Source organism: Mastigoproctus giganteus, chromosome 1, assembly GCF_048544385.1.
Source record: "Mastigoproctus giganteus isolate SK-2022 chromosome 1, ASM4854438v1, whole genome shotgun sequence".
Classification (NCBI taxonomy): Eukaryota; Metazoa; Arthropoda; class Arachnida; order Uropygi; family Thelyphonidae; genus Mastigoproctus; species Mastigoproctus giganteus.
This window is the reverse complement of record NC_143575.1, coordinates 9,543,025-9,563,173: the sequence shown is the minus strand read 5'-3', so window position 1 is coordinate 9,563,173 and position 20,149 is coordinate 9,543,025. Positions and strand designations below refer to the sequence as shown.

The 20,149-nt window shown below is 40.3% G+C and overlaps 1 protein-coding gene across 1 annotated transcript in view; it reads right to left on the bottom strand.

Moving 5' to 3' along the window:
* LOC150090539 (ATP-binding cassette sub-family C member 3-like) overlaps positions 1-19,888 on the bottom strand; it is an 87,704-nt gene extending 67,816 nt beyond the window's left edge. Inside the window, exon 1 of the mRNA XM_090378387.1 lies at positions 19,709-19,888. Within this exon, the coding sequence (XP_090234513.1) occupies positions 19,709-19,888 (180 nt within the window). The remainder of the gene's footprint in view (positions 1-19,708) is intronic.
* Between the last annotated feature and the right edge of the window lie 261 nt (positions 19,889-20,149).

Sequence of the window (20,149 nt, the reverse complement as noted above, 5' to 3'; positions counted from 1 at the left end):
AGTAGTACCGGAATGCTCGTTCTCCAGAAGACTATATGAATACGCCACATCGACTGTACAGTAACTGAATCAGACTTCAGACTCACGGTTCATAGAACAACCAGTTCTAGCGTTCAGCTCATGGCGAATCGAAATGCAGCGTTCGCACGCATACAGTATATCTCGTTCGTTGGATCTCTTTATCTTAGACGTTGTAGTTTAGTAAGAAACGTTCAAGTTTCATTGCGAAATTTATATTTTTGTTTTTAATTAAATTTTTAAAGATATATATTAAGTTTAAATATTACAATTAATATATATTTTTAGTAGCAATGGGTAAAATAGATATTTCTCCCTCCCCTTTGATTATGCCATTGTTTCATAATATTAAGTGTATAAATTTAATGATTTTCTATTATGACATTTAAAAAAAAGTACCGGAACGTCGTTCCGGTGCGGGGTTCGAGCCTGTCACCACCAAATATGAAGGATGCGGAAAGGCCAGGGAATGACCACGCATATCCCGGAGCAATATGGCCTTAGTTGCTAATGCTCCTAAAAACCAACTAACAACAACAACAATCGTTCCGGTGCGAATACACCACTGGCTGGGACCTAGATGTGGTTGCTTCCACATAGCAAGGCTATAGCAGAACACATGTATTCCGTGCCATTCAAATAAACTGAGACCCAAATATCTTCAAGTCATGAATAGATCATTTAGAGTTCATAACACTTCTTTTAGCATAGCGAAAGATATTAATCATTTAAATCTGGACTCTGAACTTCTCGTTCGTGACAAGGAAATCTTTGATCATGTTTACAAAAACCATTCTATCTACATTCACGTATTAACCGATTTTGTTTTCCTTAAAAGAAGTCTTGAATCTTTCTACATATGTATTATGGTATTCTAACTTATATCATAAATCTTTACTGATTTATTCATGCATATTTATTTGCATAAAACCGAGTAAAATAAATAAAACAAAAGAAAAAAGCCAACAAAAAGTTCTATCGAGATGAAATTTGAACTTTCCACACACACAAAATTTCAGAAGCTGTACTAATATCTTTTTGTTTCAATTCCTTCATATCATGCCAGTCTGGAAATAATATTTTGTTTTAACGTATACTGGACAGAAGGGCGAAATCTTATGGGGTTCACGGGAGGCGATTTCTAAGCAGCAACTAATTATAATTTGATTTTCTTGGAATTCTGAGATTTTATTATAAAACATTACAAAAAAATAATAATAATAAATCAAAATAAATAGTAATCTACCGAAAAACACGACTAACAGTTAAGAATAAGATTATCTAATTTTTTTTAATGTAAAAATCAATTTTTTTTTATGTAAAATCAATTTACCCCAAGGGGCTCACATCTGGTGAGTATGAGCTTGGAACAATCAGGGTCCTGAGCTGGATATCATCATCCTTCTCTTTCTTGGTGATTTCCTTCTACTTCTGAATGACACACTCTCTCTCACACACACACGCGATAACTCAGAATGTTTTTTTTTTTTTTTTTTTTTGGTTGGTCAGCAAAAGCCTCAGGCTTCCTTGCACCATAAGGCTAATTATAATAATAAATAATAATAATAATAATTTTGTTTCTTGTATTCATATGGGTAAAGTTTTCTTATACTGTATAAATTGTAGCTGGAGTAGGATTTAAGTGTTTCAATAGTTAAGCGATCGATAATTTTTGCACTAGCCAAAATAAATCCATAGATCTTTTTGTGAGAGTGCCTGGAAAAACCCAAGGCGTTAAAATTACACATCCAGGCTTTTATAGGTGGGCCTCGACAACGTCAATATTTTTCTTCTCCGGGCCCGATTTTCATCCGATAAAATCTGATTACCCTAGTCATGGACATACGGTAGTTCATTATTAAATTCCATTCCGTAAAATTTTTGCATTTCTGTCCCACGTAAGAAAAATTATTGTACATGCGACGAATGATATGCTATCTGGTCAGGATCTAGTACATTGTTGGGAGGCTTATGATTGGGCTGTACTTTGCCTGCTTTGTTCTTAGCCTTCAAGAAGATGATTCCTCGAGTCAGAGACTCTGGGATTGTATCAGGGTGCCTTATTATCTGGGTGAACTGTTTTGCTATGTGCTTGTGTGTGCAACTGAACTTCTTGTACCAGTAGTTGTGGATGTTATATATTCTTGGAGTTTGCCAGGTGTGGGACGTCCCGATGAACTGTTGTACTTCTTTCTCCAGAATCTCCTATTTTGCCATCTCTTTAGTTGCTTGGTTTTCTTCCTTTCTAGATCTGTCCAGGGGGCATGGCCGTTATGGCTAACTTTGCTGCTCCACAGGTTACTCCAGAACTCCGTGAGTGGCCCCTCGTTGGGGGGTACGTTTTCTTCCTTCTCCTCTTGTCCAATTTTCCTGTAGAAGGATTTCTGGTTTTCATCCAATATTCTATTTTCTGTTTTTTCTGGGAAGTCGAGCAGTCTCCATCTAACGGTGAAGTCTCTTGCTGAATGCCAGGAATTTCTGCTTGAGGGTGTCAAGGTATTCTTCGATCCTCTGATTAGAGGTCTCGTGTTCATATTATTATTATTATATTATTTCTTCCTGATTGGAGGGGGGTTCCACCAGTGGTACATATAGGGTGGTTGTTATGTCTGGTATTACTGTTAGTCAATGGTCAATTTATAAGGCAATGGTCAGGCCACACCTGGAGTACTGTATACAGGTCTGGAGACCTCATTTTAAGAATGATGTAGAGATGTTGGAACGAGTACAGACAAGGGCAAGATTAGTGAATGGAACAAAGGGTTGCTCTTATGAAGAAAGGCTTAAATTTTGCAAATTACAGTGTCTGGAGACTAGCACCTGCGAGGTGATCTGATTGAGGTGTATATAGCCTTGAATGGTTTGAGCATGTTCAATGCTGATGGGATTCTTCCTCTTGCACAGAATAATCACCTGAGAGGGCATAAATTCAAATTGAGGAAAGACAGATGGAGGATAGATGTGCGGAAGTTTGCCTTTAGCCAGCGGGTAGTTGTTTGGCGGAACAGACTTCCATCCTTTGTTGTGGAAGTTGATAACCTAAATAAATTTAAGGCTGAGCTGGACAGGTATTTGGAACGAACGAAGGGGTGACATGGGAGCGGGTTTTTTTTTTTTTTTTTTATGGCTGATGCTGCATAAGCTTGCTTTCTTGCATCATATGCCTCTACTAATGCTAGTCGAGGAACTCTCTGACTATCCTACAGGTGTTCAGGATTGCAACTTTCTCGAGTTTCTTGTAAGTGTTCTCTGAGAGACCTATTACTGTTAGGCTGTTATGTAGGGTCTTTGGCGCGATACTGGTGGTTGACACAATGATCGGGATAGTCGTTATTTGTTGCATATTTCACATCTCTTTGACCTCCTATCTTAGGCTCGTGTATTTCCTGATTTTTTCCGTAATGGGTTTTCTGGAGATTGCCAGTGTTGGGCACCGCTATGTCAAAAGGCTACCGGATAGGTAGCATTTTCCTTCTTTTCGACAAGGGTTATTATTATTATTATTATCTATTCATTTAACCGTAAAGACTCATATACTTTTACTACCTTTGGCTAAAATCCATTATTTGGGTACCACTTGGCTCGGTGCAGTGGGCCTGGTCGTAGAACGGAGTGATTTCTGTGATGGTCGAGTTCTGTGATTGGGTGATTATTGTGAAGGTATTTTTTTTCTGATTGCTTTGTGTCGTCGAGGTGGGGGTACTTAGCATAATTAGAGTGTTTATCCCCCTCCAATCCCGCTTTTTTAAAATCGGAAAACGAGTTCTCGATTTAAAAACAGCGGCAATGCGGGGATACACACTCTAGGCCAGTGGTTTTCAACCGGGGTGCAGCAACAACATTCTTGGGGTGCCGTGTAATTTGGGTTTAAGTTACTTAAAGTTATTATTATTATTTTGAAATTTATATATCTATTTCATTATAAAAGGGTACATTTTAAAGGGTACAGTACATTATCCATTGTACCGTATCTTTTTAATTTTGTGGTGATCTATAATTGATCTTTATTTAGTACCTCTATATAAAGAATAAAATTATTATATAGTATATATTTAAAGGTCGAAAACCACTGTGTTAGGTATTTCTTTTGGCCTAGGGGTACCGTGAAAAAATTACTGGGACGCTAAGGGCGCCGTGAACCGAGCAAGGTTGGGAACCTCTGCTCTAGGCATATCAACCTAGGAGGACAGTGGGCGGGGAAAGCGTGAGTGGCGTCTGCCAATCACTGCTTTGTTCCTGTCCGTTTGTCGAAATATGGATTAGTACCCAAAATCTGGAATTTTACGCTACCTTTATGGGTGCGATACCAGTTAAGCGTTTCTTCTTATCCGATGTCAAAAATGGCTTCGACGCTAAACTGCCAATCATATGCACGACAGCCTTTCATGAATATAGAACAGGAAAATTAAGAATCCATATAATCGACCATTGGCGTAGATAAAGAGCGGAGGTAAGTCTTCATTTATTAAATTAAAACAACAGTTAAGAATTTATTTTGAGTGCGCTATTGACTTTTTACCATTTAACACAAACAGATTAGGCCAACATCAGTTCATTTTAATATTGCATTATTCAGAGCCGAACTACTGGGGGGGGGTGTCTTTTGACAGAACTCCTGTCAATTTGCAGAGACGGTTGTGCATTAATTACATTATCTTTTTCATATTTAGTTATTTGTACGCAGTTGCTTTAAAACAGGAGTGCTTTACCTTTTTATACAGCCAATTCCCGTTTTGTTCTGCCACCACACGTCCCTTATCCTAATTTAAAAATTTGTAAATGAATTTCATCGTCATAAAATTCAATTTTGAGAGGCCTTCTTACCTCACCTAGCGAGGTGTCTCCCTGGCTAAGAACCACTGCTTTAGAATATAGCGTATGCTTAATACAACTTTATATAAAAAAATAATAATAATAATATATTGTCTGAAATTAGTGTTTAAAGTATGGGCCAGTAAATGATCGATCTCAAAGTGCATATAGTAGTAGTAGTAGTGGCACATGATGCAAGAAAGCAAGTGTAGGAGCTTATGCAGCATCAGCCAAAAAAAAAAAAAAAAAAATCACACCATTCCCTCCAAATACCTCTCCAGTTCCTCCTTAAATTTATATAACCTATCAACTTCCACAACGACAGATGGAAGTTTGTTCCAGCAATTAACCACCCGCTGGCTAAAGGCAAATTTCCGCACATCTATTCTACATCTGTCCTTTCTTAATTTGAACTTAGTCCCCGTAGGTTCGTAATCTGAACAAGTGGAAGGATCCCATCAGAATTCAGCGTGCTCAACCCATTCAAGGCCTTATAGACCTCAATCAGATCACCGCGCAGGTGCCTAGTCTCCAGCCACTGCAATTTGCAGAACTTAAGCCTCTCTTGGTAAGAGGATCCCTTCATTCCCCTCACCAATCGTGTTGCTCTTCTCTGTACACGCTCAAGCAAATCTACATCCTTCCTAAAATGAGGCCTCCAAACCTGTACGCAGTACTCAAGGCGTGGCCTTACCATTGCCTTATACAGAGGGACAATCACCTCCTTTTCCCTGCTAGCAAAATTCCTATATATCATTGACAAAACCCCATGACCCGCCCTAGCAGCCTGTCTGCACTGCTCAGAAAACTTCATATCTGACTGCACAATTACTCCCAGGTCTTTTTCATTTTCTACCACCTTAAGTGTAGTACCACACAGTTGGTACGTTTCTCTGGGGTTACTTCTCCCCATATGCAGTACTTTGCATTTGTCAAGGTTGAACTTCAGTTGCCACTTCTTAGCCCATCTGCCCAAATTATCTAGATCCTGTTGCAGTAGCACACTGCCATTACTGTCATTAGCAACCCTGCCAACCTTTGTGTCATCTGCAAACTTCGACATTAAGCCTGATATACCTTCATCAATATCATTGATAAATACACAAAACAACAGTGGACCGAACACCGAACCCTGTGGGACTCCACTAATAACATTAGTCCACGAAGAGCAGCACCCATTGATTACCACCCTCTGTCCTCCCACTTAACCATCCTTTTATCCATTGTAGCAACTTACCCTTAATACCATTCTGCTCCAATTTGTACAGTAGTCTTCCATGCGCAACAGTGTCAAAAGCTTTCCTGAAATCCAAGTATATGATATCAAAATTATTTTTTGCATCCAGTTCCTTTGTGACCACATCATAATAACCAATCAAATTTATCAGACAAGACTTTCCCTTAACAAACCCATGCTGTGTTTGAATTATTGCTGCAGTCTTGTCTAGACGATCCTGCAATGCATCTTTAACCAGTGACTCCATTATTTTACCCGGAACAGAAGTTAAACTACTGGTCTGTAATTACTCGTGTCACCCTTCGCTCCACCTTTGTGAATTGGGGACACATTTGCACATCTCCAGTCCGTGGGAACCTCCCCTGAGTCCAAGGATGCTCTCATAATTATGGCTAAGGGTTTGCTTAGTTGATTTGCCGCCTCCTTTAAAATAACTGGATAGATCCCATCCACCCCAGGTGCCTTTCTTATGTTTAACTTCAACAATTTCTCCTCCACTTTGCTCTCAGTTATTACAAAATCATTAAGCACACTGCTACAATTTGATAACTTTCTGCCATTTTCAAACCTTAATAATTCCTCACGTGTGAATGTAGATGCAAAATACTCATTCAGTTTGTTTGCTATCTGAGCAGGATCATCAACAGTCGAACCATCGATGTCAAGTGGACCAATCAGATTCATCCCCTTCCTTTTAGAGTTTATATAAGTAAAGAAATCCTTGCTGTTTTTCTTAGCATCTTTTGCCAAGGATTTCTCGTAATCCGCCTTCGCCTGCCGAACCTCCTTTGTGACCTGATTACAGACTAGCTTATATCTGCCACAGGCTTCTGCGTCACCTGATAATTTATATGCATCCCATGCATTTTTCTTCTCTGTCACGAGTCTCATTAGTTCATTTGATAACCATTTAGGCCTAAAACGATATTTCTTAATCGGTATGTAAAGTCTAGTAGCTTCCACGATTAATTCCTTGAATGCTTCCCACTTAAAATTTACTGTTTGTAACATCGTCAGTTGATCCCACTGTACAGAATTTAAAAACTGTCTGAGACCACTGTACTCCCCTTTACGGAAGCAAAAACCCTTTCCTTTACCCCTGACGGTAGTTACCTCTTTGAGTAAATCCCACTTCAGCACACTGTGATCACTGCCACCTAGTGGTTCCTTTATCTGCAAATTCTTAATACACGAATGATCACTGCTGATAACCAGATCAAGAGTGTTACTTTCTCTGGTTGCCTCTCGAACATGCTGCTGCAGAAAACAATCATCCAAGAAAAATGTGATATTCTCGTTAATCACAGTATACAGAAATTAAAATACAATAATCTTCTTGAGAACATGAATGTCAGAAATCTCATATAATCATCTTTAAGTTTTTAAAGTTTACTTTTTTAAGTTTATAAGTTTACATCAAATCTTTATATGTTTAACTAATATGTTCTTTCTTTTTATAATAAAAGATTAAGAAATCTGCAACCAGAGTTGAGTATTTTATTTAAAATAGAGATACACCCATAAGAAAAATGTGATAGGCCGATTTCGAGGTTATCATTATTTTTAAAGTAGCCCATATGGTGTAAATGGTCGCCAGCCTCTGGTCTACAGCATTATTGTGCAAAAATTTTCTCTTACATTTCTTTTGCAGGGGCATTTATATGGCTATTTTGTCTAACGTTCGAAAATTTATGAACAGTACCTAGGCTTTATTTGATTTATGTACAGTACATAAGAGATAGTAGATAGGCTACAACCATAAAAGATAGGCTACAATCATAAAAGCCACTCTGTTCTTCAGCGAAGTAGCCCAAAGGTCATGAAACCTTGAGACGTGAAATTTTGCGTGTATATTTAGGGAACTCAACCGGCAAGCATCGAGGCGTTATTATTATAAAAACTTTTTCTTCTTTATGGAGCTTTTCCTGAGGGTACCTGTCACGGGGTTTTTTTCACCCCATGACGGGTATTGGTACCAAGTGGGGGTTATTTGGTTGTATCCAGTTACTATTATTATTCTTATTATTACTGTTGGTCGAGGAACTCTCTTGCTCTCGTACAGGTGTTCAGGATTATGGCTTTCTGGAGTTCCATATAAGTATTCTCAGGTGCACTATAGCCATAGTAGCTAATGCGCCAATAAACAACCATACCACACACGTAAGTATTCTCTGGGAGGCCTATTCCTGCTAAATTCTTATGGAGGCTCTTTGGCACCATGACCAACCCGATCCTCTGGTTGGTCATTACTTGTTCCATATGCCACATTTCTATGACTTCCTGTTTTAAGTTACTTCTTGATATTTTCCTCATATGTTTTCAGGAGGTTGTTGGTGTTGGGCACCGCTATGTCGATCAGATAGGTAGTCATTTCCTTCTTGTCAATGAAGGTTATGTCTGGTGTATAGCGCGTGATCGTCTTGTCCTTTATTTCGGAACGGTTTGAGCACAGTCTGTGAGTAAAGGTCTTTACTATGGGCTTCACGCTCATAGTTTTAATACGGTAAACTTTCTTTGATCAGCTGATATTTTTGCTCTAGCTTTTGGTGTATTTTCCTGGACACCAGGTCGTGTCTGTATACTTCGTCTGGGTAATCGCTCTGCATCCTGCGGTGATGTGCTGGATTATTTCTGGGTATCGACAAGTGCCATCTGTTACTCCGGAGCCTGTGGCGATCTATTTTCTGTAGTTACTGGTATTGATTACCTGGCTTATTAATAATGATAATAATAATTATTATTATTATTTCTTCATGATGGGCCGTTACCGCCCTGTGAAGGTTACCGGTATCAAGTGCAAAAAGTAGTTATTATTATTGCATCGAATCTTTCTTCGTTGTTTAATTTCTAATTATCAGATACTACCTTCCAAAAGAGTGCTATAACCGATTGACAACTGTTATGCACGTTTCTCTAAATCAGAAACTGATATTTTATTTGTAATTATCGCTTTAAATGGGAAGAAAACTTTTATGTTAAATGGAAAATTTGCGAAATTAAAAAAAATAAAGAGGTCGCCATTATCAATAAACAAATCAATTGGCAGACGTAATTAAAAATGAAGATCGTTACACTGTTATTCTTTGGTTTGTGAACAGGCTACAAATGCTTTTTTTCAAGTATGACTTTGTACTTTTACATTTTTATGGTGAGTGTTAATATTCAATCTATCTACTTTTATTTTATTTTATTCAAATCATTTTATTAATTTATAATCTTAGCTTTTCATACAGGCTGCTGTAGCCCATTTTCAATCGTAACTCCATGCTTTTGCGCTAATCATAACAACTACAAGTGTTTAACTTCTACAGATTAGTACAAAGATAAAAGAAAATTTGTTTGAAATAATGCAGGATGATCAAATGTCCCGGTTTTAAAGGGAATGTCCCAGCGTCCCGAAAAACGTTTTCGGGACGGTCTTTTGTTGCGGTTTTTACAAATCTATTTCTTCAGTCAGCGTTTATCAAATAAAGCAAATAAAGTGTTTAATTATCGCATATAAATAAACACCTATCCTGGGCGTTTACTTATTTATTTATATATATGTTTATAAATAAACGCCTACCTGGACTCGGAAAATAACGAAACAACCCACTCTGACACGCGGGTCGCGAATTATTGTATTGGTAGTTTTTTTTTTTTTTTTTCTTTTTTATGGGCTTCCATTACGGTGATGTATTTAACATAAATGTACAATAATATGCAGCTATTTACAGCTTTACATAAAAATTGACAGTCTAAATATCTTGTTAGACTTAATTAATTGAACATAACAGGTGAACAGTAGAATATAAAAAGGTTATTTTAACCCACTAAGAGTCCGAGAAGTTCCCGGACTGCTTAGTAACGCAGTCCAGCAACTTATCGGACTGCATTAGTTTTTTGCTCATATATAAGTTAAATTGTTTAACTTTGATAGCCTTATTTTATTTATGTATTTATTTTTGTATGATTAACAGCTTGGAGTTATCACAGAGATAAAATACGGTAATTATTATTTACTATTACTAATAATACTGTAATTCGCGTGTATAAGTCTACATGAAAATTGCTACTAGTACTGTTAGTTTTAATTACTGCAACAGGTGTGAAGTTGGGTAATTTATCTAGCTTAAGTACCTGACTTCACATAATGCAATATGACATGATTTTAACACAGTATGTGATATGAGCCTCCAGTTTAGCATGGCATAAATTTAATTTTAATTTTTAATCTCTTCTAAGACTGTGTAGATAAGCTGTTGTATGAACCGCATGGGTTCTGACTCTAGAAAGGGGAGTGACTAAGATGACAAAAACTGTGGGTAGGGCTGTGGGCGGATCCGGAGAAATGAAATGATCTTGGTTAGCGCATAAAGTCGTTTCTTTTTTGTTCTATTTTTTTTTTTTTTTTTTTTTTTTGTATAACTCCTGAATTATTACTATTTACTAATGCACCTGAAATGTAACGCATTGCGTACAGCCGTACTAATTTTTTTTTTTTTTTTACTTCCGATTCTGTTCAGATGTGGTCCTTGAGGTTGTCACAGACATTCTCTCAGATATGCCAGACAAGCTGTACTTGCTACCTGGGAGTCTAAAACGCTGATGGAACTGATATTCGGGTGACACGCAAGTCAAGTGGACCCAATTTCGGCGAAGTCCGGACGGTCTGTGACAGCCAAATCCTCTGCTTGCACCTTCACGATGGTGGGACTGTTAGTAATCCTGGGTATAACCTCCATGCACAAGTACATGGTGGGTGACCACCCAGGTGTGAACCAACGTAAGCAGGGGTCGAGGTGTGGCGCCCACACCACATGGAGGAACGCCGCCCCTCTATGTTACCAGGCAGTACTAGGTGGAAGATGACTCTCATCAACCGGTGAAATACCACCACTTTGCTTATTGGAGGCTTGAAGTGGTGGAACCCATGTTTAGTCTCTAGAGCTAAGTTCCGGTCAACCCTTCCCTATCTCTTCCATCATGCAGTATGATTGATGACTTTTGAGGTTATGATGAACATCGTGGCGAGATCCAATATTCCTTACATTTCGAGGATACAGCTCTAAAACGGTTTTCGCAGGCCGGCCGCTAGTTAGTACACCGGACCGGACCTATTGGTAACTCTCTAGGAGGCTTCCGGATCAGCTAGTGTATAATCTTGCTACCTCTACTCTGCCAGATAGTTACTGGAGGGAGTCCGAGTAGTGTGTATGCGGGGAGCATTGTCGAGGCCACGTTATGTCAAGGATCTGGGTATATTCTTACCACATGTACGCCATATCCAAAAATTTCATTACTTCATACAGCATGTCCCACCCACTTTTTCTTACTATTGAATACACCATGAATTGTCAAACTAATAGAGCAAGCTTATCTGCGAAAAGATCTAAACCTCCCAATGACTTCCTAATTCATTTCACAAATATACGTGGTCTCAATTCTAATCTCAACGATGTCCATTTCCACTTGCAGTCTGCCAAACCTCATGTACTCTTTCTGACAGAATCTCAGTTATCGGTTGATTCAACTACTGCTCATCTCAGATGCCCAAATTATTCGCTGTATGATTCCTTTCGCCTCAAAGGTGGTACTTGTGCATATGTCCGTTCTGATATTCCCTGTCAGAGACTTGGCAATTTGGAATCTCCTCTCTTTGATCTTCTCTGGCTTAAAATCTCTCTACCTCATTGTGTAAAATTCATCTGTTGTCTCTACCGTTCTCCCAACTCCACTAATCACTTGGAGCTCTTTGACTTCCTCTCGTTGCAACTTGACTTTCTCCAGTCCAACTTTCCTAACAGTGAGGTAATTTTCCTTGGTGATTTTAATGTTCACAACCCCAGCTGGCTTCCGTTTTCTAGTCACACCGACCCAGCAGGTCGAGATGCTGAGGCTTTTGCAATTACTAATGACCTAGCACAGATTGTTCATTTACCTACAAGAATACCGGACAATCCTAATCATTCAGCCAATACGCTTGATCTTTTTGTCACAAACAACCCTTCTAAGTACACGGTCGAAGTGAGAGCTCCTTTAGGCACTTCAGATCACAACTTGGTGATTGTCTCTTCTCCAATGGAACCTTTATCTCATGGCTATTCCCAACCTCGTGTTGTTTGGCATTACAAGAATGCAAAATGGGATGACCTGCGAGACTTCTTTTCTTCTTTTCCTTGGTCGGATTACTGTTTCAAAAGTTCTGATGTCAACGTTTGCTCAGATCGTGTCAGTGAAATTATTCTTGCAGGAATGGAATCCTTTATCCCACACTCCACTTTAAAATCTCGTCCTTTATCTAAACCTTGGTTTTCCAATAAATGTGCTAAGGCTGTCCAAGAGAAGAATGTTGCATATCGTAATTGGCTTGTTTCTAATTCTTCAGTTTCATTTTCTGCCTACACCAAAGCTCGCAACAATTGTAAAGCAGTTATTAATCAGTCCAAACTAGTGTTTGAACAGGCTAAGAGTAGAAAACTTGCTTCTTGCCCTAATGGTAGCCGAGCATTCTGGTCTCTTGCCAAAGCTATTGGCCGCAACTTTTGCCTATCTCTGCTCCCACCTCTGTCCAAACCAGATGGTTCTGTTGTCACTTCAGCCAAGGATAAAGCTGACCTGCTAGCATCCCATTTTTCTTCGAGCTCATGTATTAATGATCTTGGTAAAACACCTCCCACCATTCCCAACACACTCCATTCAATGCCTCCTGTGGTCTTCCGTCAGAAGGATTTTGATGAATCTCGATGCTAAGAAAACTCCAGGTCCTGATGGTATTTCTCCACTTGTTCTCAAAACCTGTGCTCCTGAACTTACTCCTATTCTTTGCCGCCTTTTTTCACTTTCTTATTCTAAAGGTGTTTTTCCTTCTGCCTGGAAATTTGCTCATATCCAGCCAGTTCCTAAAAAGGGTGACAAATCCCTCCCATCCAATTATCGTCCCATTGCAATTACTTCTACTCTTTCTAAAGTAATGGAGAAATCAATTAACCGCCAACTCTTAAACTATCTCGAAACCTTCCGTCTGATCAACGATCACCAGTATGGATTCCGTCAGCGTCGATCCACTGGTGATATTCTGGCTTATGTTACCCATTTATGGTCTAATTCAATGGAAAGGTTCGGTGAAGCACAAGTAGTTGCTCTTGACATCTCAAATGCTTTTGATCGTGTTTGGCATAAAGGTCTTCTAAACAAGCTTCCATCTTATGGTTTGCCAACTGTTTTTAGTAATTGGTTATCCAGTTTTCTCTCTGATCGCTCACTGGGGGTGATGGTTGATGGCTCTCTGTCTTCTAACTTCTCCACTAATGCCGGTGTCCCCCAAGGTTCAGTTCTTTCCCCCACTCTTTTCCTCTTGTATATCAATGACCTTCTTCCATTGACTGGAAATCCCATCCATAGTTTTGCCGATGATAGCACATTGCTTTCAACTTTCCATTTTGAGAAACCTTGTCCTGCTCAATCAGCTTCAACTTCTCGAAAATCTGCTACCAATTCCTTAAATGCCGATCTTCAGGTAATTCTCCAGTGGGGCAAAGACAACTTAGTTGATTTCAACCCTTCTAAAACTGAGTCTTGTCTTATATCTCGCAAAAAGGATTCTTCTGCTTCTATGCTTATCTTTAGTGACACTCCAATTTCTAGGCAAAAGGATATATCTCTTTTGGGGATTACCCTGACTTCTAATCTCTCTTGGCACAAGCACATTACAAATATTGCTTCCTCTTCATCTAAAAAACTTGGTTTTCTCTTTCGCTCTCGGCGTTACTTTTCTTCCAAACAGCTGCTCACTCTGTATAAATCGCAAATCCGCCCTGCCATGGAATATTGTTCCCACATCTGGGGAGGTGCCCCCAAAACCTCTCTCAGGCTTCTTGATTCCATTCAGAAGAGGGCAATTAGGTTAGTTAATGATTCATCTCTAACAGAGTCTCTCCACTCGCTTTCTCATAGACGTACTGTTTCTGATGCATGCCTCTTCTACAGATACTTCCATGGGCACTGTTCTTCTGAATTAGCTTCTGTAATTCCCGCTCTCTCTTTCAAAACAGTCCGAACACGTGCCGCCACCAGCCAACATCCATTTACTGTCCAACTTCAAACCGACAGAACCAACTTTTCATCTTCCACATTTATTCATTCAACTGCCGTTTTCTGGAACAACCTTCCTTCATACGTATTTCCTGAAAATTACAATCTACAGAAGTTCAAGTCCAATGTCAACAAATATCTTCTTTCATCTTCTCGATCTCCAACCCAAGCACGGTACTAAGTACTATAGGTTCTAATACCTCTCGTGTTTGGGGTTCACATAAAAAAAAAAAAAAAAAAAAAAAGATACAGTATCTGTCAGTTTAGCCATGTTTTGTTAGTTTAACATAGGGTAACGAAAATTGCCAGATTTATTCAAAATTTACAAATTGCGTTGATGAAACAGGGTTTTTATGATTATTATTATTACTAGGGTACTGAACGTGCTACACAGGCAGCACATTAGATTTTTTTACTGTGCAGTTAACTTTTCCAATATCTGCTCTGTTAGTCAAGTTAAAATAACCAATCTCTATTTGGTTATTTTAACTTGACTCTCCTATTAATAATATTGATGTTTAATTTCATTCGTTGAAGTTATAATTATGGAAAGCTCGTCAAATCCTCCCCTCCACACACAAGGCCATTCCGAGTGGTCATTCACAAGGGTACATAAGTAGGCCTGACGTAGCCGAGTGGTCAAGGGCAGGAGTGCATAGCACGCGTTCCTTGAGTGGACCGAGGTTCAAGCCCGTGACTACTAAATACGATAAATATTTGTATTGACGATTTATTGTAAACTCTACTGACTTGGTTGTCGTGCAGAAGTATAAACAGGAAAATTTATTTATATTTATACATACACGTGCTTAGAGTGACCGGGTTTAAAGCCCATGACTGCTAAATATGATACTGTTTCATGTATTCTTTCTATCTCGTGAAATACTCTGACCGTGTGGTCGTCTCGGAGTATAAACAGAAAATTTATTTTATTTATTTATTCGAGAATGCACTCATGAGGCAAAAATTTATGACCACCTACCTAATAGCGTGTTGAGTCACCTTTCGTCGTGATAACCGCTTGCACTCGGCGTGGCCCTAACCCCACGAGACCCAGAAGGTCAGATACAATGAAAACAAGGACGTTCAGCAATGGAGCAAGACACTAGTAGACTGCTGGTATTTTTTTTTTGTCGTGTTCTGCCTAGAGTCAGTTACTCCAGTGCAAGGGTAAAACTCTATATTTTTCCCCCTTTCTCTCTGGAATGCGCCCCCCCCCAGAGGATCCTGGCCTACCTTCTGGAAACACCAGGTGTGCCAGAGTCTCTTTTGAGACGGGACGTCTTTTAATGGGACTGGCCAACCTTCCCATGGTGCGGAAGAGTAGCCAGAATCATCTCTCTAGGTGACTGATGCCTCTGGGTAGCCAAGTGACCAGAACATGCATACTACTCACGCAAACCTATACCAATTACATTTCTGGCCCTTTTACAGTTGATTCTGTTCTTCACAGCGACACGAGGCTGAGTTGAACATACGTTCTAGATTCCGCCCTTTACATATGTTCATGTCCACTGGCGTGGACTGGAAAATTATGCGTTCCACCGCAGCCCACAAATGTTCGGTGGGATTGATGTCGGGGAATTTGGTGACCAGGGAAGCACACAAAATGCTTGGACATGATTCTCGAACCATTTCTGCACAGTGCGGCCCTTGTGACACTGGACGTTCTCTTGTGGAAAGAATCCAGTGGCATCGGGATACACGGTCACTATGTAAAAAAAAAAAAATAATAATATTTATTAGGGTCACCCTTAATTGATTACATCTACCCATGTGTTTTGTGTCTGTAAATTGCGTATATTCTCTGATTGATTTGTCTGTTTTGCTGGACGAAAAACCCCAGTTTCCGGGGGGAACATTTTGCTGTCTACTCCTGAAACCGACAAACTCAGCCGCGGAGTGAAAAAAAAAAAAAAAAAACTCCATTAAAGTTCCGTGCGTCATCGACGGGATTCGAACCCAGGCCTTTTCCACCCTGTGTGGGAAGGACTGTGCTACCGCGCAAACACGGTCACCATCTTAAAAAAAAATATATATATATATATATATATTATTATTTTAGGGTTGCCCGTAATTAAATACATTAACCCGTATTTGTGTCTGTAAATTGCGTATGTTCTATGGTTGATTTGCCTGTTTGGCTGGATGAAAAAAAAAACCCCAGTTACTGGGGAGAAAAACCTTGTTATCTACGCTTGAGACCAACTAACTCAGCCAGGAGTGAAAAAAGCCCATTAAAGTTCCTCGCGTCATCGACGGATTCGAACCCAGGCCTTTTCCACCCGATGTGGGGAAGACGGTGACGATACCACTGTGCTACCCACGCAAACACGGTCACCATGTAAGGCAAAACTTGGCCAGAAATAATGCCGAAGTAGACATGTATAGTATCTTATGTAGGGCGGCCCCACAACTTTAGTTCAACTCCGCCGTGGAATGCTGTGATGATACAGAACTCTATACACGGGCAGAAGTGTGTGTAATGTTGCGTTTGTGCAGTGTAAATGTTATTATGTTGTGTTGTTTCTGGCCACTTTGTTACTAGGAAGGCGATCACCTGGAAAGACAGCCCAGCTTCCGTCTACACCGCGGGGAGGTGGGTCACATCTATGTACGTACCGCAGCCCACCTTTACAATCTCATACTGAATGCTCAAAGCGAGCTCGGGATCATTCAAAAGAAAAAAAAGCGAAATGTAATCCGGTTCCAGAAATCTTAAGCACAGATTTACTCACTATATCATCCTTTAGCACACACATGATACACTAGGATAACAATTAATCTATTATATTAGGGTCACCTAGACAGTCACTTCAACTACGCACGTGTATTCTGTCTATTAAATTGCTTGTATGGTCTCTGGTCGATTTGCCTGTTTTGCTGGACAAAAAAAAAACAGTTTCCGTGCGGGGGGGACCTTGCTATCTACGCTTGACACCGACCAACTCAGCCACGGAGTGAAAAAAAAAAAAAAAAAAAACATTAAAGTTCCTAGCGTCATCAACGAGATTCGAGTCCGGGCCTTTTCCACCCGGTGTGGGGAGGACGGTGGCGATACCACCGCGCGTCTCACCTGATAGGATAGACGCAAATGAAAAAACAAGGTTAAAAAAAGCAGAAAGATAAAGAGGAATCCTGCACAAGCAAGCCTGTGCTAACAATAATCCTGCCTGAGACCAGCAATGATGGTGGAGAGAAGGTCTAGAAAGGATTCAATAGTATTCAGCAGATAGAGTTGTACACTGGTGTGCAAAACTTAAGGACCAACACTATTTTTGAATGTTACAACCACAAAATCTTTACTTAAGATACTCTTTACTGATGAGAGTAGATTCAGTCTCAGCAGCGATTCTGGACGTCAACTAATCTGGCGAGAGGTTGCACACGGTATCACCCTGCAAACATCACTGAAAAGGATCGATATGGCGGTCGAGGTGTTCTTGTCTGGGGAGGCGTTATCTTGGATGGACGTACACAACTCCAGATACTGGAGTTGTGCACCAACTGGTGCACGCTGCTGTACTGAGGTAATCCTTCCCTATGTGCGTCTGTTCTGAGGTGCCATTGGCCCCTAGTTCGTGTTTATGGATGATAACGCCACCCCATCACACTGCAGCTGTTTATATGCTTTTGGAAAGTGAGGACATTATTCGTATGGATTGGCCTGCCCGTTCCGGCGATCTAAATTGGCGGTCCTGCAGGACGTCTCCCCAGAGCGTCCCACATATGGGACGCTCTGGGGAGACGCCTAGCGGCACGTCCACATCCACCAGAAAATGTTCACCAGCTGAAGATGGCGCTGACAGAGGAATGGACGATGTTACCGCAAGAACTTATCAACAACATTGTTCTAAGTATGAACAGGCGGTGCAAAGCCTGCATCGACATTAGGGGTGGCCATATCTCCCACTGAGGACCACTTCTTCCCTTTGTTCCATCTTTGGCAGTGATTCATCTGTATCATGGCAGCCAGTGCTATGTTGCCATTTTTGATTAAAGTCCCTCTGTACCGTTTTGTTTCCGTTGTTGTGTCGGTGTTGTTTCCTTCATCATTTCTGTACCTCATGAGGTTCCTTTGGTATGCTTTTACCATATCCAGGCCACTTCTCTGAGAAGCTACAGGTGAAAAACCTGACTGGTCCTTAAATTTTGCACACCAGTGTAGCTCGGCAGCAGACGACAATGTAGGTTTTGTAGTCTAGGTAATTTATTCAGCTGGGACCTTCAGGGGAGACGGAACTGGAGCAGAGGAATCACTGGAGTCTCGAGAAAGTGTAATCCGTTTATAGTGGGTAGATATCTTGTAAGAAAAGTCCTGAAGAAGATTAAATATTTCCATTGATGTCAGAAGAGAAAATGCATTCCCAGGAGAAAATGAAGTGCAAGAGATAAGAAAAGACTGAAAAAGATCACTATAGAGCGGACAATTAAAGAGGATATGTTCTAATCCTCAGTTTGGCAACAGAAACATAAAGATGAATCAGATAGATTAAAGGTCATATGTTAAGCACGAAGGTGAATCTTTTTAACATACGAGAACCAGGCACCAGTACCGTAGGTATAGAGAGGGAGGAACGCACTTTGTGTAAGAAACGGGTAATAATCCTGCCTGAGATCAGCAATAATGGTGGGCCTATGATGATTAAGACCCCAAGATTGGTTAGAAAGGCGGTCAATCGTAGAGTGTATTTTATCATTTTATCATGCAGGTGAGAAATATGTTTTTGGAAACTAGGTTTTCGGTCTAATATGATGCCCAGGAATTTATGAGAGTCAACTATGGATAGGGAACGTTCATAAAGCCGTAAAACAGTGTTTTAGATGTAGATAGAGTACTGTACCTTTGAGATACAGAAGCTTTGTTTTTTCTGAGGAAATGAAATTTATTAGAGGTAGCCCAAGTACATAAATCGGTCATAATTTTGTTAGCAGATATTTTTAGTGAGGAACGTGAGTTCCCATAAACCGCAAGAAAAAGGTCGTCGGTGTAAGTGACGCTTAAAAGTGTTAGGAGTAGAGTGAAGCAGCGATTCGTCCAGAACAAAATCCCAGACGAGTGGGCCAAGAACAGAACCTTGAGGGCATCCTGGTGAAACAGTATGGTAGATTTTCAGAGCACCAGAAATTATTTGAAGTGAGCGATGACAAAATGTAACTATTGGTAAGATTGTAAAGCTGTGGCGAACAATTAACAGCCCTAAGGCGAGAAAACAAACTTCCCCGCCATAGTGAGTCAAATGACCCAGAGAAATCGACAAATACAGCCATTACGTAATTAAAAGTGCATCAGGAAACACGGGAAAGGAATTCAAGAGCTTCTTCAGTATCACGACCGGCACGGAATCCAAACTGATCTGGTGATTTTAATGAGAGGTTTGTAAAAAGAGAGTCCAAGCGAACAGCAATAAGGCGTTCTAAAATTTTACCTAGGTTTGGCAGTAAGCAATTTGACGATAAGCCCTGGCAGTAGAGGGAGAATCTTGTTTAGGGACAAGTTACAATAAGGATGTCACATTTTCACTACGGTGGCCCTCCGAACCGACAATATTGCTTGCCGTTGTTTACCAACGGGGGAATAATGCCGAGGTAGGATCTGGCGGTGAGGGTATTCAACGGTGATGATGGGGAGACAGCGATGTCCATGACAACCACGATATTACCGCGGCCGGCTTGTTTCGTCGAATGCGGAGTCTGGTTGCAGTTGTTCACTTGCTTGCTCTCGAATGCGCACTCATCCATCACCATGATGGAGCTATAATCTTGATTCATCAATAGTGGCATAACTAGGGTTGATGGCGCCCAGGGCAAATAAAAATATGGCGCCCCTTCGAAAATGCAAAAATTGGAATTTTTGCATTTTTGAACCATAAAAATGGCGTCTGCCAAATTTGACGCTCAGGGCGCACGCCCCATCTGCCTCACCCTAGTTATGCCACTATTCATCAGACCAGGAAAATCTTTTCTAGTCGGCCAATGTCCAGAAACGGTGCCCCCGTACCCACTTCA